The sequence below is a fragment of the Amblyraja radiata genome, chromosome 7, assembly GCF_010909765.2.
Source record: "Amblyraja radiata isolate CabotCenter1 chromosome 7, sAmbRad1.1.pri, whole genome shotgun sequence".
Lineage (NCBI taxonomy): Eukaryota > Metazoa > Chordata > Chondrichthyes > Rajiformes > Rajidae > Amblyraja > Amblyraja radiata.
Window position 1 is genome coordinate 58,338,789 of NC_045962.1, and position 23,966 is coordinate 58,362,754.

At 38.7% G+C, this 23,966-nt stretch overlaps 1 protein-coding gene across 1 annotated transcript in view; it reads right to left on the bottom strand.

Moving 5' to 3' along the window:
- The window catches only part of dpp10 (dipeptidyl peptidase like 10), a 683,609-nt gene extending 662,539 nt beyond the window's left edge, over positions 1-21,070 (bottom strand). The window contains exon 1 of the mRNA XM_033024629.1: positions 20,556-21,070. Coding sequence (XP_032880520.1) covers positions 20,556-20,615 — 60 coding nt within the window. The 5' untranslated portion in view covers positions 20,616-21,070. The remainder of the gene's footprint in view (positions 1-20,555) is intronic.
- Between the last annotated feature and the right edge of the window lie 2,896 nt (positions 21,071-23,966).

Consider the following 23,966-nt stretch of genomic DNA (forward strand, 5'->3'; position numbering starts at 1 on the left):
TCCACTGCCCTATGTGGCAGGGAATTCCACAAATTCACAACTCTCTGGGTGAAAACGTTTTTTCTCACCTCAGTCTTAAATGGCCTCCCCTTTATTCTAAGATTGTGGCCCCTGGTTCTGGACTCGCCCAACATTGGGAACATTTTTCCTGCATCTAGCTTGTCCAGTCCTTTTATAATTTTATATGTTGTATAATTCTATAAAGAATTGTATAAAGAATTTTATATAATTCTTGGGGGCAAATTTCCTAATGTAGTCACAGGGGGAAAAAAGGGGCAAAATCAGTGGAAAGAAAAATCTGATTGTGTTAAAGCTAGAAAAGAAATTGGTATTCTTGCTTACATTGATGAAAATCTTAGTCGGTACAAAATCAGTTTTTGTAACATAAAAATGCTAGGGTTAGACTAAGTAAAACATTTCATAACAACTTTGCAGTGTTCAGATGTTATTATTCAGGCACCATGAAGTGGTTTAGAATAGAATACTAAAACTGAAAGGATTTTTGTAAAGTAGACTTGCTCTTTGTTTGCTGATGTACTTTAACAATAGAACTGGTATTGACTCCCGACATTCATTGGTTTTAAAACAAAGGCAAACACTGAAGAACAACACACAAGGCTCTATTTCCTATAGTTTTTTTCTAAAACGGGTAACTAAAACAACCCAATATGGTTTATCTAATATAGCTCAAGCACTGGATTTAATAACTTTTCCATTTTGGTTTTCTTTGGTAGAAAACCTTCACAATTTAGAGGATCTGAATAAGACTGATGAATTAGTGTCAATTTATTTTGTATTAACTTTTTATATTATTAAGCACAGAGATTGGGTTTATATTACTAAACAAATTTCAAGTTGGAATCTTGAGAAAAGATTTCATCCTACTAACTTTTGCGTTTTTTTGTAAGTGATGGAAGAGACTGTAGGTCGGTAGATGTTGTATACATGGATTTTAGTAGGACTTTTCATAAGGTTCCTCATGGTTGGTTGATCCAGAAGGTTAAGATGTATTGGATTCATGATGACTTAGTTGTATGGATTCAGAACTGGCTAACTCACAGAAGAAAGAGGGTTGTTCTGAAAGGTGTTGGATGATGTCCAATGATGTAAATGTGGATGGGTTGGTAAGTACGTTTGCTAACGACACCAACATTGGAGGCGTTGCAGACCGTGATGAAGGCTGTCGGAAGATACAGCAGGATATAGATCAGAAACGTGCAGAGAAATGGCAGATGGAGTTTAACCCGAGCAAGTGAGGTGCTACACTTTGGGAAGTTGAATGCATGCGGGAAGTATACAGTTCATGGCAAAACCCTTAATAGCGTTGATGTGCAGAGGGATCTTGGAGTCCAAGTTCATAGCTCACTGAAGGTAACAACACAAGTAGATCACGTGTAAAGGAGAAGTATGGTATGCTGGCCTTCATTGCTATGGGCATTGTATATAAAAATCCTGATGCAGGTCTATAGGATTTTGGTTAGGCTGCATTTGGAGTATTGTCAGCTGTGTTGGTTGCTCAATTACAGGAAAGAATTGGAGGGTTTGGAGAGGGCAGAGGTGATTTACCAGAATGCTGCCTAGTTGGAGGGTTTCAGCTACCGGGCAAGGTTGGAGTAGTTTGAATTGTTTTCTATGGAACGTCAGAGATTGCGGGGATACTTGACAGACTATATAAAATGATGAGAGGAATAGAGAGGATAGACAGTCAGAATCTTTTTCTCAGGGTGGACATGTCCAACACGCAAGGGCGATGCTACAAGGTGAGGGGGGGAGTTTAATGGAGATGTGTGGGGCAAGTTTTTTTTTTAGGCACAGGGTAGTGGGGGCCTGGAATACATTGCCAGCGGTTGTGGTGGAGGCAGATACAATTGTGCCATTTAAGAGGCTTTTAGGTACATTGAAGTACAGGGAAGAGAAGAGCACCATCTGAAAAGGGAACCATCTGCTCTTGAACTCTGCCCAGAGTCCTGCTATTCACGGTGAAGTTCCTGCTCTGGTTTGATTTCCCAAAATGCAACACCTTGCACTTGTCTGTATTAAACTTCATTAACTATTCCTCAGCCCACCTACCCAACAGAACAAGATCCTGCTGCAATAATTTATAACCACTTCATTACCCACAATACCATGGAATAGCAGCTGATCCAACATTTTCCAGCTCCAGTTTTCCACCCTTTCTTCATAATTTGATTCTCTTACTAAACAGAAATCAGAAATACTTGTAAGTAGGAAAGGAATTGCAGATGCTGATTTATACTGGAGATACACACAAAGTGTTGTAGTAACTAGGCGGGTCAACCACTGAAAGAAGAAATTCTTCTTCACTTGGTCTTAAATAGACACCCAACTGAAGACTGACCCTACCGAGCTGAGGATCAGGTACATTCACATATCTTTCAGCTGGCAAATCTAGCACAAAAATATTCAGTTCATTCAACATTGATTACATTAACAAGTGAAGCTCTATGTTTTGTTATTCCTTCATTTTAATTAAAAAATGTTTTGTTTAAAAGCAGTTAACTTCTGAATTAAACCTAAATAACCAAAATGTATTTCAGTTGCAAATAGCCAGAAGCATTTAAAAACAAAGAAATGGCCTTTGATAATGAGATTATCTGGGTGGTTCATCTTTGTTAAGATTTTGGCCAATGCAGCCATTAAAATGTTTGGAATTAACTGCTGTGTTTACTCCTTTCCAATCATAATGACGAGGGAATAACTTTTGCACTCCTCAATTTCCACAGTAACATTGTATGCATTCCACCTGGGCAATTTATCAACATTGGGTATGGATAACATTTTAATTCATTGTTGTCCTCCCAAATAGAGCCACTATAACACGCACTGAATCCACATCAGTGCCTAGTTCTACCCCTCTCTCCACAAGACAAGTCCTCTTAGGTCTCAAAATTAACATTTGTTACCCTGTCACTATCTTTTCAGACCATTTTTGGCTTTATTAATAGCTGATCGTTTGTCATTCAGTTTGTTTTAAAAAAAAAGTCAGCCTTGTTTTCTGCTAGATTATAAATTTGCCCCCATCATGGATTGCCCTTGTTTTGTTCTCTGGATATTGCTTCTTTTCAGAAACACTGGCTGTGGTTGCCTTTCCTATGCAAGGGAGTTCTTCCATTCAGTTTTTCAGCCATCACCGTTCTTATAATTGAAACTAACAAATTTTAGTTCCAAACTATTTCAGCTAGATTCTTTGATAATTCATTCAAAATTGTCTTCAGGATACTGGTTTATTGATGTTGTCTGTAACCATTTTCACCTCCATTATATCAAGAACCATGTACCTCCAATAAACACGCACAGTGAAAATGCTTAATCTTTGTACCTAACCAAAATAGCTGCAGCGGTAGTTCTTTCCCATTAATTGGAAAACACACCCAATACAATTCCCTTTGCACACATTCATAAATCCCCCCACCACACACAAAGCTCAATTTGTATTATTATAATTTATTAAGTCTCCTAAATTCATAAATCTTATTTTTTTCTTGTTTTGCATTCTGTTGACAAATTTATTCTTCTGCATTTTTCCCTACTGTATGTTGAACTACGGTATGCACCTAATAACATAATAACTTTGTTGTACCTTGACTCTAATTGATTCTGTACTTTAAACCTCAACTGCAATATTGTGTCCCACTGCTATAATGGATTATTTGATCAATGCTGCAACCCATCCCACCTCTGTGCATTTTAATCCTTCATTTTGCTTTCCTGAATATCATACACCCAGGTGTAACGCATTTCTAATCTTCTCATTTTTTGAGCCAGGGTTCTGTAATTACCACAATAATTATAGTTACATTTGGTGCTTGTCCCTCAGCTGACAAACATTATTTACCATGCACTTTAAAACTCATCTTCGACGTGCAAGTTCTATCATGTCCGTTTACTCCTATTTCCAAATTAGATCACTCAATTATGGTCCATTTTCACATTATTCACTTAGGGGTGTGGCATAATTGGCAATGTTCGCATTTATTTCCCAGCCACAATTACTCGATGAGAAATGTGGAATGAGGTTTTGAGCCAAGGACTGAAGAAAACACTGCAATTATACATTTCCAAGATTTGGATATTGTAGAAATAAAATAAAAATGACAATACACACGCCCAAGGCAAAATAATACAGGAAAATAGGAACAGGCTACCTGGCCCTCCAAGCCGACCTTCTTTTCAAAACAATCATTGCTGGTCAGCCCGATGTCTCATGCTCCACCATCTCATTATGCTCTATCATCTCATTTACAATCCTCCTCTTAAATTACCTCCAATGTTCCAGTCTTCACAACACTTAAGGGAATTGAATTCTAGAATTAGAGAACAAAGTTTTACATACCTACGTTTTAAACAAGTGCCTCTTTCAAGCATGTCCCCTTGTGCAAGACTCTTCTACCAGTGGAAATATCAACATTCACCCAAGATATTAGATTGCAAAGTTCACCCCTTAAACCCCAAAGAAAACAAGTTTGACCTTTTTAGATATTCACTATAGGACAACCATCTCCTCAGGAATTAAGATTTTGCTTGACCTTTCCAGTGTTCTACATGGGGTCGCTCAGCATCCTTTCTACTTTTGAAGCTTCATCCAAATATTGTTCAATTCAGGGATCAGGAAGAGGTTTCCCGACTCATGTTTGACTCGAGGTCATGAGGCTACATAGTGTCTGGAGACAATGATGAGGGCTACTTACTTCCAACTGCCCTCTCTGGTGGGGTTGTTGCATCTGAAGGAGACACAATCCTTGGGGAACATGTGAAGCTTTGTGATGTATGATTCAGAGAGTAAAACGGTGTCAGGTTGTCCCAAAAGCAAATTAAAAAAACTGGAAATGCTGAAAATCCAAAATAAACAGCATCTGGGGAGGGGGAAACAGAATTAGTCTTTCAAATTGATTGCCTTCTCTGTTTTTTATTTCAGGATATTTTGTATTTTCTTTATGCCAGGTTGCAGCTTAATGGGTTTAATGGGACAATTTTCCAAATCCAGCCACACTAAAGATAGCACACAATGCAGTCCTTTAGCACCAATAGTCGAGTGGGATAGAACAGTTGGATAGGATGCCAAGCAAGTTGCATTTTACTGGTTGAGGTTTAGTAAAACTGCTCCCATCCAGCTAAATGAACAGTCTTTCATGCATTATCTCGTAATAGGAATGAATCACTTGCCCGTTCTAGTTTCCCTCAACACTCCGTACCTTGCTGGTATTCTCTCATGTTTATTCCTGCTGTATGCTTTACACCAAAACTGAAAGACTACCACATGACACAGTTTCAGCTCTTTGATGGACCAAACCAACCAGCCCTGTTGAGGTTGAAACCATCCATCTTGTACAAGTTTTTCCTGCCACTAAACATGCTGTAATTTAACCGATTGATAAAAATAACTCACATTTCTTGGATTGCTTGATACCCAGGTGCTCTTCTCAAGAACCATCACAAAATCACTTGGGGCAAACTAATCCACTGAGTTGCAGATTTGATTTTTTAGCACTCTGCTGGATCATTATTTGTGTTTCCTTTAATTAGTTTTCCTGACCTGGATTAACACAGGACCAATTTTTTTCCCATACATTAAAACTTTTTTTCATGGATGAGCTCAAATGTCACTCTGGCAGTTGTGTGTCGAGCTTCACCAAGGTGCTAAAGCCAAACTTTGGAAAAACAACTCACTCCAACTTTCCAAAGACTGCCATTTTATGACTGCACCCGCTGAGTTTCTCCAGCATTTTTGTGTACCTTCGATTTTCCAGCATCTGCAGTTCCTTCTTGAACATTTTATTTTTTATTCTGTTTAACAAAGTTAACTGTTTCCATTATTTCCTTTTCACTAAATAAGATTTGAGAAGCTGAGTTTTGATTTATTTTTCTAGGTAAATGTATAAACACCTTTGGATGGAAAAGAATAATAATTAATATTCAGTGTGGAGATTACAGATGTTTCTAACTTACAATTGTATTGGTATAAAACAATTCTATAAAAAGTTTATCAGACACAAATTGCTATTGCAATAGTGAATTTTCCATTGATTAACAATTTTTTTTAAAGCATTTGGCTGTGCATTGCTCATGGGAAGTCAGGGGAACTGGGCAAAAGCAAAAGTAAAAACGAGTTGTTAAGTAAATAACAGTTTGGCAACAACAAAGCAGCAGGCTGCAGAGATTCAGGCCTGAGGCCAACACACAAGGACGTCAAACTATTGGCAAATCGCAAAGACACACAGTCTGGCATATACATCAATAGACCTGAAGCTTAATAGTCAGCTCTATTGCAGCTGCCAGGCTTTGAAGATGGACTAGGCAGAGTAGCAACACTGGACTGAATGTCAATGGTAATTTATAGTCAGCATCTTCAAAGACTGAACAGCCTGGTGCTCTTCAATCTCAGGAAGACAAATCTGAACTGAATGGCAGAAGAACTTAAAGGTAACATAAAGATTTGATAAGAAAACATTAAAGAAAACATTTCCACGTGGAGAAACCAAAACCAAAGTTCATAAATATTTGACAAAACAAATCAGAATGTTTGGGAGAATTTTTTCATACAGGCATAGGAATGACGAGAATATGGCATGCACAACAGTAAGGGTTAACTGTAGAACCTAGTGTTAATATATATACATATATATATATACACACGCAGACACACAAACCCATAGAAGCAATGAAAACATGAGATGACGAGTGGGGGAGTGGGAGCAGGAAGGATTTGAGAAGTACATAATGGAAAAGACAATATTGGACTCAATGTGCTGTTGTGTACTCATTAATTCACGGAGTGTAGACATTATTGACAATGCTTGGCACTTATTCAGCCTCCCCATAATAAAAGGCAGTCAAGGGGGTATTTTGAGGGAGGAACTTGAAGCATTCAGTCATCAGACAAAATGTAATGGGCAAACAAATGGGCTAAAGGCCAAATGCTGTGGACCTGATAACCTGCATCCAGGAATCTGAAAGGAAGTGACTCAGAGGTATCGTAGCATAGTGGTAATGAGTTAATGGTGGTAATCTGCTCAAAGTCCCTTGAGGTTTCAGAAGATTGGAAAACCAAGAAAGTAACGCTACCAATCAAGATAGAATAGAGACAGAAAGCAATAAACTATAGGAGATTAGCTTTTTTTATCAGCGATTGGAAGCGATTGGGATCCATTGTTAAAATGTGGTAATGGGGGACTTCAAAAAAAAGTCATTCTAATAGAAGCCAACTGGTTTTTATGAAAAGGAAAAGTGTCTTTGACACTTTTGCTAGAGTTATTTGAGGATGTTAAGTATATAAATGGGAACCAGGAAATGTAGCATATTTGGATTTTCACACATGTGCTATGATGCCATATGAATGATTACTGCACAGAATTGTGCATGGGATTGGTGGTTATGTAATGGTCTTGACAGGGGATGTCAGGGTAAGTGAATCATTTTTGGATTGATTATCCATAACTGGTGGGGTGCCAGGGGAATAAGTGCTGGGACCCCAACTAGAATTCCTAATCTATATTAGTGGCTTGGATGGAAGGACTAAGTGGAGTGCTGCAAAATATGCAGATGATACAAATATGGCAAGTAGGAAAGTTGTGGAGGTTGTCACAAAGAACCTTCCGCAGTGTATGGATAGGTCAAGTAAGTGGGTAAGAAGTTGACAAAGTATAACATGGAAATAAGGGAGGAACAATGAAAATGCTAATTATTAAAGTGTGGCAAGGCAGCAAAGTGTCGTTGCACAAAGGATTTGGGGTTCAAATTCAAGAAACAAAAATATGGCATGCAGTTACAACAAGCAACTAGAACGACTAATGCAAATTTGGCCTTTATTGCAAGGGGTGCAGGCAATCTAAACGTAGAGCAGTTTGGATGCAAATTTACCACACCGTGTATTGCTTAATTTTGATTTCCATGAATAGGCAAGGATATACATCCACTGGATGCAATGCAGAGGAGGCTCACTAAGTTGATGGAATGGTATATGACAAAACATTGAGCAATTTGGTCCTATACTCCAACAAACAAAAGGGAGGTGGCTCTATTGAAGTCTACTGGATTGTGAAGGGAATTGTCGGGTGGGGGGGGGGGGGTAAGGAGAGATATTGAGAGGCTGGTTTCCCCTGTGGTAACATCTAAACATTCAACTAAATTGTCGTATACAAAAAGTGTTCTCAAAAGCAGTTTCCATCCCAACTATTGAGATGAAAAATGTTACAGGAAAGCTAGGAATCAAGATTAATTGAGTATAATGTTTTCCCTTCAATCAGCCACTTGAATTTATCTCGCATATCCCAAGTATGTATTCTCTCTTGTCCTCATTACAATCTTTGTACATTAAAAATCATTGACTGCCTTCACAGCCTTCTGTGGCAATGAATTCCACAGATTCACCACCCTCCGACTAAAGAAATTCCTCCATATTCTACACATCATTTCCTTTCTCCTTTTCCACTGCCGGTGTACTCATGTATGATTAAATTGTACTCGTGTATGGTATGATTACTGGAATAGCACGCAAAACAGATTTCCCACTGCATTTGGTACACGTGACAATAATGAACCAATGTTGCAATATTTTCAAAAAAACTGATTCTTATGTTGCTGCCAAAGAGTTTTTAAGTTTGTTATTTATACTTCTAATTGAATTGTTGAACAATGCAGTCACAGACATTAAACAGATGTATTAAAAGAACAATATTGAAATGTTCATTATATTTAAAGAACAGCCCTTTGAAATATGGAAGTATTTAACTAAGTTCTTGTGCTTAAAACTAGCTCGTATACATCCAAATAATCCACATAATTTCACCATATTCCAAATACAACATCTTTGCTTCTACTTGCATTTCTCCACATTTACCTATTTTTATTTAGCAAAAGGATTAGTAGCAGCAAGAAGAAAGGAACCCAACATGCTATAAAAAGACAGAATATATGGCTATACTGTAGCTTTACAGTTGTGGACTAGACAAGGATTAGTATAAATGAGCAATGTGATTTGATATGAATGCAAAACTCATTCCTTTCGGGGTACAGTAATAATATTTGCTATCCCTCCCCAAAAAAGTACAACATTTATGTACAATATCTCGTCAAACAATGGGTAACTTTTAAAGAGATAATAGACTGCAGAAACAATGGATAAAACCTGCTCTGCTTGCTTTTCTGCTAGTAAAATGGGCATACCTACAGTATTACCATCTTTTCAGTAAAACAGACACATTCAATTATTTGATTCTTCCACTGTGCAAACTTTATGGGGGAGAAACTTTCTATTCAGGCATGCCAAGTAGTTACCAAAGTCTGCATTTGGCCACAGAAGCATACAAATTGACAGATATTGTCAGCATTGTAAGAAACTGCCTGTGGGGATGACTGTGGCTGATGAGGCCTGAGAACCAGTTTCCTCCAATCCTTTCAGCTTGGTGAAAGCCTGATCACCAAAAACAAAGACCTATTCAGAAGCAGACCAAAAGCTGCACAAATCTCTAACCTTGGAGCTTGAAGTGCAGTATTTCTGAATATTCAAAATTAGTTGTACAAAATTGTAATCTTGTTCAGAGCATTTGAAAATTGAAAATAGACTTTTCTGAGTTTTTAGTGTAGATGCACAACCACAGACAAAGGAGATAGTGATCGACTTCAGGAAGCAAAGTGGTACACATACCCCGATGTATTTTGATGGAGCCGATTGTTAAAAGCTTCAAGTTCCTAGGAATAAATATTGGACTAATAATTTTAATGCCATGGCCATAATTGCACACCAATGCCTCTACTTCCCTAGAGGGCTTAGGAGTTTCAGCATGTCTAACAATGCTCACCAACTTCTACCAATACATAGGCATACATGACAGCATGGTTTGGGAACAACTCCATTCAAGACTGCACGGAATTACAGAGGATTGTGGACACAGCTCAGACCATCACACAAACCAACTTTCCTTCCATTGATTCCATCCACACTTCACTGTCCTCAGCATGGCCACCCTCATAAACAAGGACGAGTCTCGCCCCAGTCACTCCCTCTTCCCAGCAGATAAGAGGTACGGATGTATGAAAATGCATTTCGACAGAGTCAGAGACATTTTCTTTCCAGCTGTTATCAAGCAACTGAACCATCTTATCAGTAACTAGAGTGGGCTCGAGCTACCTCACTGGAGACCTTCAGTCTATCTCTAATCTGACTTCACCTTGACTAAATTTTATTCCCTTTAACCTGTAACAATACACTGTTGACAATTCAGTTGTAATCATGTAGAGTCTATTTTCCCTGACTGAATAACATGCTACTAAAAGCTTTTCACTATACCTTGGTACACGTGACAATAAACTAAACTAGAATGTTACTCTAGGACCAACGTTTACAATTTTATAGGCTCGCTGAAGTTATCAGATTAGCTATCTGTCATTCACCGAGGCTAAACTTGGCTGAAATACAGAAGCATCCCAGTTTTGGTCTAAACCAAGCAAGGTGACACAGCATTTTTATCTGTTTGAGAATATTTTCCTGTGTATTTGTGTTGTTGCCCGATAGTGATTGTTTAACTAACAAATATTTCAGGCATCTATCTTGACTTAATGCCATCTGTCCATTTTATGATAAGAATGCAACAATATTGAAAAATACATTTTTTTAAACCATAGAATATGGAAGAATATAACACAGGAACAGGCTCTTTGGTCTACAATTTTTAATGCAAATTATGATGCCAAGCTAAACAAATCTAATCTGCCTTCACGTGATCTATACCTCACAATTCCCTACACTTCTACCTGCAAATATATAAGGCATTTTATCATTGTATCTGCCTTCAGCATCAGTCCTGGCAGCATATTACCACCCTCTGTGGAAAAAAAAACTTGCCCCACACATCTCCTTTAAACATTGCCCCTTTTACCCTAAAACTATGCCCTCTAATCTTTGACGTTGCCTCCCTGGGAAAAAGGTTTTGGCTGTCGCTCCTATCTATGCTTCTCATAATTTTATATACTTGTCAGATTTTCCCTCAACCTCCAATGCTCCAGAGGCAAACAGCAAAGTCTGCCCAGCCTTTCCTTTTAGTTAATACTCTTCAAATCAGACAGCATTCTGGCAAGCCTCTTCTGCACCCTCTCCAAAGCCTCCAGCATCCTTCCTGTAATATGACTACCAGACCTGCACACAATACTTAAAATATGACCTAATCAAAGTCCTATAAATTTGCCTCATGATTCCCTCACACTTGTGCTCAATGCCCCACCAATGAAGGCAAGCGTATTAGGTGTTTTATTTTACCACTACTTGTGTTACCACTCTCAGAGAACTGATTTGGACTCCACAATTCCTCTGTCAACTGCATACTTCCATTCGACCTTCCAAAGTGCAACACCTCACAATAACACTTCCTCAGATTAAACCCCATCTACCATTTTTGTAGCTGATCTATATCCTACTGTATACTTTGACAGCTTTTCTCAAAGTTGTATCCTATACATGGGTGCAGTTATCAATGCTTTAGCCAACCAGGCTGGGGACAAATGTAGGTATTCAAGAAAGGACTTTCCAAGAAAGTTGTAGAAATAACAGATCTAATCATCCTTTGAAAGAAATGTACACCTAATTACTCAACTATTCATTAATGACCTGCCTTCCATATTTGGATCCAGTATTCAACTTTAATGGCAAATTAAGAACTAATTATATTCTATAACACGAGATCTAATGTTGAAATATTTAATTATTGCCTTGGGTTTAAATTGTTCTCATTCATTTGAATTGTATTGTCCTGACAGATGCAAGGAAAATTTTAAGCTGAAGGTCTGCAGTAAACCAAAATGGTGATGCCACAGGTTTTATGCCAACCCATTTTATTTTTCCATTATAATTATTAGGTTCTCCACACTATTTTTCATTTGCTATTACATCTTTTAATTATATAATGAGCAAAATTAGTGGAGGTAATAAAACTAATGATAGTCAATTGTAAGGAACAATAATTGTTCTGGTACACTTTGTCCTCACCCGGGTATATTTTAAATAACCCAAAATGTTACTAATTTAATTAGAAGAAAGATGGCTCAAAGCAACAATTTTATGACAATGCCCATTTAAGATAATTAACAACAAATCAAATTGTATCCTTTTTTTTTTGCATCATAGATCACAGTACAATGGCATTTTTTAATCTGTACCATAGCACCTCAGGTAAAGTTAAGCCTGCACTTGCTGTGCAAACACATGCAAACTTAATTATACTTCACCTGCAGTGCGGCCTAGACTGCAATTACACTGTACTATTTACACAAAGGCTGTACAAATTACAGCTGCTGCCAAGAACAGAGTTATACCATGGGCTAAGGCAGGAACATGCACAGTGTTTTGTTGCTCCAGAGGCTACTTAGCATTATTAAGAGAGCACAAGAGTTACTGCCTACTGACTCTAATATGGAAATTCCTAACATCATTTCCACCAATTCCAATGGACAGTGGATATTGAAATCCCATTTTCACAAGTTGTGGTTTCAATGCATGTAACACAATTTACCAGCAAGATGAAATTGTCTCTTGTATCTCAGGGCTGCCAACATTGGGTGAGAGTTGAGAGTGAGAAACTGCGAGGGAGCGTAGCGACCGAGGGGGGGGGAGGGTGTGGGAGGGGGTGTTCCCCCTCCCATAGTAGGCTCCGGAGGCGGCACCACTCACCCGGTCCGCTCCTGGCTCCGGGCCGGGGTTAAAACTCCATGGGGTGTGGACAGAGCAGTCGACGGACATAGAGCCGCCGGAGGTGAGGGTGGGAGGTGTGTGCCGTGCCTCAGGGGGGAAGGGGGAGGGGGGTTGGTGCTGGGACCACCGCCGCCGTGTCTCACCTATCACACCATCTGCATGGGAGAAACTAAACTACTTTTTTTCCCCCCAAAATCATCCCACAGGCCGGTAGTTTGATAGGCCTGCAGATATTTGAGCGTGAGAAATTTTGTGATCAGCGTGAGAGCATGAGAATTTTGTGAAATGCGTGAGTCTCACGCTCAATGCATGAGAGTTGGCAGTTCTGCTAATAATGCAAACATTTTATGCAATTTCCAATTGTTTGGACAAAAATCACTTATTACTGCTTTATAACAGTTAAGTTACTTTAAGACCATTTCAGAAATGATGGCACTCAACAAACAATCAACTAACAAATTAAAGCAAACTAAAAAGAAATAACATGTTTCCTTTCCTGACTCGACCTCATAAGTACTTTAACGCTGTTAAATTAAAGGGATATTAATCTCAAGAATCAAAATGGGGTAAGTGGGGGTAATTTTGCTTAAATGGTCATTCTAAGCCCATTCATATCTTCATAGAGTCAGCGTTATTCAACATGTACGTGGCTGGCCCAATTTGTCCATAATGATCAAGTTGGCATTCTGGCTGCCGTTCCCAGATCAGCTCGCATCCCAGGGACTGGCTGCCATTCCCAGATCAGCTCGCATCCCAGGGACTGGCTGCCGTTCCCAGATCAGCTCGCATCCCAGGGACTGGCTGCCATTCCCAGATCAGCTCGCATCCCAGGGACTGGCTGCAGTTCTCAGGTTGGCTCGCCTGCCCCAACCCTGCGAAAACGAATTGAAAAAAAAAGTGGTTTTTCGGGTTACGGGCCGGATTCAGCCCGTGTGCCGTAGGTTGCCGAACCCTGTCCTAGATGTTTGGCCTCATTGTGGTCCTCCCCATGTTTTACAACCGATTCACCTGGTTAGTTTTATCTCCGGCTGCTTCATGTTGTCGGCGACTGCACATCCAACCAAGAAAGAAGAGAAGAGAAGCGACATCACTCACAGCCGCCAACTGACGCGCTTTCCCAGACTGCATAGATCGTTGTGATATGGCTCAAAAAGACTAACTGTGCAGGGATTGAAGACAGCGTTAGAATTCTGTCATCAGCGTGAGAATTGGCTGAAATGCGTGACTCTCACGCTCAAAGCACAAAGCGTGAGAGTTGGCAGCCCTGTCTAAGGCCAGGATGTGACAACAGACGTACAGGGAGACACCTACACAAAGGAAGACACACACACACACACACACACAGGGAGACAGACATACACAGGTAGACAGACAGACACACACACAGGGAGACAGACATACACAGGTAGACAGACAGACACACACACAGGGAGACAGACAGACACACACACACAGGGAGACAGACATACACAGGTAGACAGACAGACACACACACAGGGAGACAGACAGACACACACACACAGGGAGACAGACAGACACACACACGGGCATACACACACACGCACACACACACACACACACAGGGAGACAGACACACACACAGGGAGACAGACACACACACACAGGGAGACACACACACACGGGGAGACACACACACACACGGGAAGACACACACACACACGGGGAGACACACACACACACACACAGGGAGACACACAGAGACGCGCACACACACGCAGGGAGACACACACAGGAAGGCACACACACACACACACAAGGAGACACACACAGGGAAACAGACACACACACCTTTCCTTCCCCCCCTCCATCCCCCCCATCCCTCCCTCTTTCCTTCCCCTCCCTCTCATTCCTCACCCTACCTCTTTTTCCTCACGCTTCCTCTTTCTCCCCTTTCTCCTTCCCTTCCTTCATCCCCTTTCTACATTCCCTCCCCCCTGTCTCTCTTTGCCTCCATCCCTCCCTTTTTTTCTTTCTCTCTCTCTCTTTTTCCCCTCCCACTTTTTCCCCGGCCGCCCAATGGGGAGTCTGGCGGGCACGGTGCAGCGTGGATTGGCAGCGCTGGCGCTGCCGTGTGAGTTGAAGGGCAGGAGGGAGGGAGGGAGCGAGGTTGCCGCGGCAGCCGGAAGCGCAGCGCTCGCAGACGGCGCACAAAAGCGCTGACACCCGCTGCCCGGGACCGACGCGCTTCCCCAATCCTTGCAGATCGCTGTCATGTGGCACAGAGACAAACTGTGCAGCAAAGATCCTATAGCTAAGACAGCGTGAGAATTCTGTCTTCAGCGTGAGGGCGTGAGAATTGGCTGAAATGCGTGAGTGTCACGCTCAAAGCGTGAGAGTTGGCAGCCCTGGTATCTACCCGTTGTTAAGTTATGCTACTTTTCCCAGTGATGCACAAATACCCTATGACACTTCAGCTGTATGGCATCACCGAAGCAGTAAGTCACCAGGTTGCCTATACATCAACATTTACCCCTCAATTAATAATAGCGATATGGCCCACAATGCTCACTCATTTACGCTTGATGCAAAAGTCATAGACTTGAAATGTTAGTTCATCTCCCTTGGCACAGATGCTTCATGACCTGACATGACTGGTTTTACTTCAAAGCAAATAGACTGACTGTATGATGTTACAATCCATTTAACAATCCATTAGTTTCAATAAAGGGTATTGGTTTCCACATGTTGCAATTCGACAAATTATTAAATGAATTGTAAATTTCCAGAGTAAGGAATTCTATTCATTGGAGAACTGTGCTTGAATTTTTTTTTTAGTGGCTCTGATCTTCTGAAGTTACAATTAAGAACCATTGCCAGATCAAAGCTGACACGGTGATGTCCCTGAGAAATCCCCAGGCCATAAGAGATTCCTGTTGAAGAACATGTAGGGTGGCTTAGGTAAACAATATATTAATAAGTAATTGTATTCCTGTAACAATGGCTTATGACAGATTGAAACTGTCAGAATGGATTATCTCCAAATTAAGACACAGGATAATCTCAGGGGGGTGGGATGGTGGAAGAGGGTGGTGGTGGAGGGTGGTGGTGGAATTAAAGGGACACCATAATTTGGCATTTTTCATCGTCAGTGTAGGAATGCTGCAAATCCCTTATGATCCATTACAGAATAGGATTTTGTATAGAAAAATGTAAAGCTGATTTGCAAGATATTTGCAGATCCCAAATGTCTTTTCAATTTCACAAAAAAAAACACACCCTTAATTGGGTATTGAACTAAAAGTATTCAGCCCTTTCATTTCCTCAAGTTGCTTCAAAAAAATCTAGACATTTTTGGTTTTGATTTATTTTAGTTCAATTTTCATTCATATTAAGTATTAAAAAACCTGTTTAAATTCATGACTATAATGACAAAAGCGCTAATAAAAATGGAATTGAACAATAACCTGATTTATTGATAACAATGATACTAATTAGTCAAGGCTGTCAAACAGTTGGGACAAACCATTGCTTGGTAATCAGAATACAGTAAATTAGTTAAATCTTATTATTTAAATTGAGAAAAAAGGGCTGAATGTGAGGTGATTAAAAAGTGGTATTGATTGGTTCACTACTCCAAGCACACTAAATCTGATAAGCCAGAACTAGAGAAAGTACTAAAGTATCTTTGCATTTTTAACCATGACAAAATCCATTGAAACCTCTCAAGCCTCTAGAGTTTTAAATTCTCATGGTATATGATAATACATTGGAAATACAGATGTGCCGTAAATCAATTGACAGTCACACCTCTGACAGTCTTATCCATTATTTTTCTTCAGTAGTGAGGATTTTAAGATTTAAAATGAATTACTCTAGTAGCCAATATGAAAAGAACAATAGCAGAGACCAAGCTGTACAATCCTAGTGTAAATTATATGGTGATTAACATTCCACTGATGAGATCTGAACTAGCTTGAAAACTTCATTCAGCACCATCTTGAATAACAGTATTGAATTTACATAATAACCAATGAACACAATAGTTCAGATGTAAATAATTCAGATGACCTTTGCACTGTGGATTGACCTGCTATTGCATCTCAGCAAAGGTTCCCCATTTTATTGCTGATAATAATTTATTCAAAATTAAGCATTCACATTCCTCTCTGAACACCAATTGACAAACAGTAGGAACATAAGTTAATAAAAATGTATCCTGCCTTACACGTGCTTACTAGTTTTTGTGGTTAAATAACACACCGAGCTCCCTGCTACCACATCAAAAGGAGCCTATCATTGAGATCTTCCACATCCTGATATCAAACAAAAAAAAAATCACAAATCTGATCTCACTACTGTAGTAGGTTAAATATTCACCTACCATTTTGCTTGACGCAGTTGTAGACAATAGAAATACATGATTGCCACCAGGTAAAGCCAGTCTGTTCAGTATCTTTTTCAATCTGGTCAGTGAAGAAATAATTCAGGGCAATGAAGAATTTACCAGATTTGTACAGGAAGCATGGTTTTCACTTGGAGCAAGTTATACTGTATGTGTTATCTTTATGACCAGCAGAGTGAGCTAAGCCAGAGTAAATGATTTGAATCAGATGCGGCTAGATACCAACATTTCAAAGGAACGATCATGGAAATGGGAATGAATTTTACAGGAATAGTTGTCACATAAATACTAATGGGCAAGTTTTGCTTATAATGTATTGTTTAAGAAAAAATGACCACTGCTGGCAAGAGTAGCTTTAAACATCTCTAAAATAAATCATGTTACAGGCTTTTTTCCTGACATAAATGTGTGTTTTAGATTTTAATCATTTAAAATGCCTGGTACTGGATTTTGATTTATAACTGAATGCACTTCATGGAATCTATGTAATTACTGTGCTATTCAATCCTTCATTTCCTAAAATTCTCAAATGTGGTGTATCATTTTACTATTGCAATACCATGTTTTCCTATTAAAATCTATCGTACAATGCCTAATTCAGTTCACTGTTCTCTGTACAAATCCATGCAACCCCATGCTAGTTTATAGCTGGCACTGCAGTGCAGACATCCAAAGGAATTTTTTTTTTAAATGAAGCAAATATTTGAGCTGTGCGAATGCTATAGAAGGATAAAGTGAGAATATTAAGCACTTCTTAATGGAATCTCTTCAGATTTTTAATGCAATAATGCAAATGTAATTTTGTACAACCAGAAATTCAGTGCATCGAACATAAATTGGTGCACAGAATTCTAAATAATTGGATTATTTTAGCTTATCTTTTAAAATGGGTATCAATGTATCCAACATTGCTGTCCCCCCCATACTCCAGTAAAGTCCCTTTTGTTCATCAACATTGTGGTCATTATAAAATGCAGTGTGGGAAGAACAAAACATCCTGTTTTTGTAAGCACATGTAATCAAATACCAGTTAAATTATTAATTATTTTCAATCAAGCATGAAAAGGAGATAAATTCCAGAGCTGTTCTTGAGTGAAAGTATAAGCAGAAAACCAAGTATAATACTTGGCTAACAGCTAATGTTAAGTGCAATACTTAAGCTAATATTTCTAACATATTGCGCAGGTGGTATTACAGCAGGCATCAGTGCATTGTTTAATTGCAACTACTACACACCACCTTTGTAAGCCCTATAATGAGCATTGTCATGAAAAGAAAGCAGTAGGAAACATACTTAGAATAAAACAAGCTGTGTATCTTTCCTCAGAAATCGATATGATGGGAATGGGTATAGAATTATTGAGAGAATTTGAAAATTGCTCAGTCACATTGAAAGTAGAACTAATTAATAACTTTCCTGATATGAACGACTTATACCTCAGAAAATAGTATCTGTATTGTGTATGAAAAAAACAATGTGCAAAGATAAATATTTATTGAAACTTGCATTTTTAATGTATTCTTTAATAATATAGATCTCACCTAACTGTTCTTAAAAGTGTTTGTTACGACAGCATAATTCAAAGATACGCCTCAAATTGAAACATTTTCTCAGTTGCTCTTAACATCACTTTACCATAATCTATCATTAGAAAAGCACATGTACAAAATTATGAGAGGTAAACATGCAAGAGATATCTTGGTTAATTGCTGTAGTCTCCAAAAACTAGAATATATTTACTTTGTTTTTCCACCACATAAAATAAACCTAAATTTGCTGACAGCTTCCATGGAATTAATTGGAGTCAGATGTTAAATTGGTGCTTTGCCTTTAAATAAATGATTGAGTAATTCAGCATTCCTCATTTAAATAAACCTTTTAGTATTCAGCTTGCATTACAACAATGTTGCATTTCCTTGTGTTCACATAAGTGCATCAAATAATACTGAATACAATGAGTCATCTGAAAATAGTTAATACTGATCTGCTTGTTGAAATTTGTCAACGTCGGTGCAAAGTAATGAAATGAACACAATGAAAATCTATTCATCTCAAAGATCTGCAAGTTAATTTTATTTCCTTTTTAATGAGCATACAACAAAATGTTATTCTGATTTGTATTTGAGAGCGGCATTAGAAACAAAATGTGCATTCATTACTGTGCTAACACTGATCTGTATAACTGCACTAAGATTCAACAAAATGCACTATGGACGTTTCATTTTTCTAGCACAACTGTACTAACTTCATGTTTGAGCAATATCAGGCTGTGATTATAAATCACTGTGTCAATAGATGGGATGAGGTTGATGAAACACTCACCAAAAATGAAATAATTTACCAGACAGAAGTAACATTTGGAGATATATAAAACTAAAACTTTATGTTCTGTATATTTACTAACAAAACTTTAGGTGAGCATAGTCCTTTTATCTTTATTTTTGCTTTGGCTCCATTACCTTATTTTTACATAATTAAACTAACTTCTAATACCTTAACTCTCAGCAATATTAAGATCTGAATCAATCTGTAAATATAGCCACTTCCAATAACTACAATATGTTTCACATTCAAATTACTGGAAAATAGCAACCTTATTCAAATTCCGTCCACAAGGGATTCACTATTTGAAAGATTTATGAGGGGCAAAGTTAGTTTTTCACATTCTCAACCCTTTGAAATCAGGGAAGTATTTTGTAATCTCAACCAATCCACTTCTAGATTGTGGTAAATCCCATGATAAACCAAATGACAAGAAGTGAATTACAGCATAGCATACACTGAATACAGAGCATCTCTACAGCAGCGAGACCCTGTTCTCCTTCCGGTTCTATGAAATACACAATAACCAGAGAGTTGATAGTGTATTTTTTACAATCACTGTAAACTATACGAGATTATCACCAGATAATAATCACAGGGAATCACAATTCCATCCTATTTATAGAATCGGCGCTCTTTAAAAAAAAAGAAAAAGTATGGCATAGACCAATGTAACCTTGTCAAGCAAGCAAGGGAAGGCTCTTACACAGTAGGTCTACTGCAGTTTATGCCTCAGCTGATAGTTGCTGAAAGCAGAGTCTCAGGATCATAAATAACCAGTTTCATCTCGCAAAGCAATTCAAAAATGGTATAAAGAAAATTACACTGCAGCTTGGGGTTAAGCAAGGGGCTTATTCCCCATACTCCAGTTTAAATAAAAACACTGATGAAAGCTGTTCAGAAACTTCCACAGAAAAAAAAAAGGTTTATAGCAAAAAAGATAGAACTTGGAAAAAATATTGTTAACACATCAAATGTTTTAATTTACCACCTTTAAGGAAAATGCATTTTAAAATTCATTATTTTAATAATGCAAGTGGATCTACTGTGGTGTATATATAAAAAATTGCTTATGGCAAAAGATTAGCTTACATTGATCAGAAGATTTAACATTATTCTGTTACAACTGAGAGTGGAAAAAAAAATAACATGTCTTAAGAGACCAATACCTGGTCTTGCTGCTGCTGGCTTCCCCTGCCCATGTTAGGCTGCTCCTTCATGGCTGTCATTGCCGATTTTGGACACACTTACTCACTCGCAGTTCAGTATTAGGCTCCTAACTTGGCAGCTGATGCATGACAGGTCTCCTCGTTGAAAGCCTGGAAAACTGCAGCTGAAGATAACAGCAAAGCAGGAGCAGCCCCTGAAGTTCCCACTGCCTGGCCTGGCAAGCTGCTGCAAGCACCCTTTATCAGGACGACTGCTATAATGAAGAAGCAAATACGAAAAGGAGAATAATTGTGAAACTGGCAAGGCACCAGGCAGTCCGGGTGACAAGGTGCCAACACACCTGTGTGCTGCAATTCACATTCTTCAGGAACTTAGGAACGCAACGTCAAAGCCAAGAGCAAATCTTACAAGCTCAACTGCAGGCATTTAAAACCCTGCTGCCATGCCAGTAAATGACAGAGTCTGACAGGTATGCTCTTGCTGCTCTCTGCTCTATTCTTCTGCAGTGCTCACTGCCACTGATTAGCACATCTGGAGGAAAATCAAATGTCAAATTCAGTTTCCCTCCCTCAGCTGGAAGAAACCATTACCAATAGGAAAAGGGAGGGGGAGACAAAATTATCCTGTGAGCAACAATGATCAAGCAGCGGCAATAAGCAGGCCACTTAGTGATTAGTCAGATCCTTCCTAGCAACCTTGTCTGTCAGTCAGTATGCAAATACTGCCTCAGTCAAGTTAACAGCCTTAATAAATACAGCGGCCAACTATGCTGCATTGTGTATTCTTTAGTTATGGCCTGTTTGTGAGAAATAATGAAACCTTAAAATAGTGAGTGGATAAAGATAGCTGGCTACAGTAAAATATTATTTACACATCTCCATGGAAATACACAAGTTGCTCGTACAGCCTTAGAGAGCAGTCGATATGCTGTGACTAAAAACAAATCAAACCAGGTTTGGAGTATTTTTGAAAATATAAAAATAGATTGCTTTGTAATATCATTAATGATGAACATCAATCTATTCATGGTACTTTAATATTCCATGTTTATATGCATATTTATTAAGCTTTTAAAAAGCTGGTAACTACAAACCTTCTCGTATGTTAAAACAAATCTGCATTTAAGGTTAGAAATAACGATTTCAACTGCTGTGTAAATATTCATAGACATAAAGAACTTACAAACCCCCTACAAAAAAATCAATTGTATAAAATATAGAGAATATTTTGTGCTAGTCATGTAAATAAAATTTCACATGAGCTTAAAGGTCTATCACTTTATTATTGCAGCACAAGTTTCTTGTTTCTGAATAATTGATAAGGCAAAGGGGATGTTAATTTCTCATTGTGCTGTATTATCATTATTATCCAATCACTTAAAAGGAGATTCTTGTGTATATAAAATGCAGAATATTTTGTAGTCATCTCATACACAATTCTTTTTCCCAGATGTGCTGTTCAATTCACAACTTGATTGAAAATTATTCTAATGAACATTTTGCCAGAGTGGGAGAAGATTACTTTATATTTCAGTGTTAGGAAACGCCTTTTGGCCAGATTTTTATCCTTCAGTTCAACTCCTTCATTCTCCCAGCAAAGGCAACAATCTTGAGAGAGAATAAAAAAATTGCAAGTGATGAACATCTGAAATAAAAACAGAATGAAACAATTCTGAAAATCAAGCAGCATCTGTGGTAAGAGAAGCATTCAACATTTCAAGCAGATGATGTTTGTTTTACTGCATCAGTGTCAACCAAGATTATTTCAGTTGCGAGTAATTTTTAATGAAATTATTGGCAACTTGATAGAGTGGATGTAAAGAGGATGTTTCCACCAGTGCGAGAATCTAGGCATAGCCTCAGAATAAAAGGACGGACCTTTAGAAAGGAGAGGAGGAGGAATTTCTTTAGAGGGTGGTGAATCTGTGGAATTCATTGCCTCAGATGGCTGCAGAGGCCGTCATTGGGTATTTTCCAGGTGGAGATTGACAGATACTTGATTAGTATGGGTGTCAATGGTTATGGGAAGAAGGCAGGAGAATGGGGTTGAGAGGGAAAGGTAGATCTGCAATGACAGAATGGCAAGAAGCCTCAATGGGCCAAATGGCCTATTTTGCTCCGATAATTTATGAACTACGTATTTCTGGCATACAACTGGTAAGAGTCATAAAAATGTAGTTCATGAAGCTACTCAGTGCATAATTTGAGTCAACACAGCGCAGAGCAAGTGTACTAGATTTAATAGATGCTGTGTGGAGCAATATTTTAATGTGCATGATATTCAATTCCCTTAGATATGTGAAATGTGATTGTTTGCATAGTCATAGAAAAAAAGGTACTCAGTGGAACCAAAGGCACCTGCAAAATGTGTAGTATAGCCTCTGATCACCTGTCATGGTGGAAGCTCTTAAAATTGGGAGCTGCCAAAGAGGTTTGGCTTGAACTTTCAAGGGCATTTTAAGACTGTAATGTTTTATCTGCCTGGAGAGAACAAAAGTTTTTCATTACACCTCTGTGCACGTGACAATAATAAAACAAATGCCAAGCTGCGTAGTTAGGTATATAGGCGACCAAACTACAATTGCCAGGAGCTTGTTAGTGTGGTAATATTTCAAACTAAATCCACTGGGATGATGCAGCAAGTAATTGAATTCTACACGTTTCATTCAGTCAATTTTGCCTGCACTGGACTTAGGAAGTCACAGATTGATGGATGGGACATTTGCCCTCCAGTGAGCAGAGACCAGAATTCTTACCAAGCACCTTCAATTGGCAGATAAGGTATAGTGACCAAGGCACTACATTGGATGAGCACCACAAAGAAAAACAGATTCTTGTATTCTGGAACAGGAGGAAGGATAGAACTGAAATCCAGATTAGGGGCCTTTCAATTTAGCTATAAAAAAGTCAATTTTTCCAATTAAATTGAGGCCCACAGCTTTCACTTTTGAAAATTACAAATATGCATTATGAAAGATTGCCACAACTTTAGCATGCCCAGTTTGACAGATGCACCACAGACAGCATCTTATCGGGATGCATCATGGCTTGGTATGGCAACTGCGCTGCCAAAGACCGTACAAAATGGCAGTTATGGACGCAGCCCAGTTCACCAGGCAAGCCAGTCCTCCCCCTTTCTAACCTCCCATCCCCCTCCTATCAACTTCATCTCCACTTTATGCTGTCCTCTGAAAAGCAGCCAACATTATTAAGAATCACTCAAATCTCTGATTCTCTTTTCTCTCCTCACCCGTTCAGCAGAAGATATAAAAGCTTCAAAGCATGTATCATCAGATTCCCAGACAGCTATTTCCCCCTTGTCAGACTCTTGAACAAACATTTTATAAACCAAAGATGTATTACCGATCTCCCAATCTACCTCATTGCAATCCTTTCTTATGCACTGTGGCT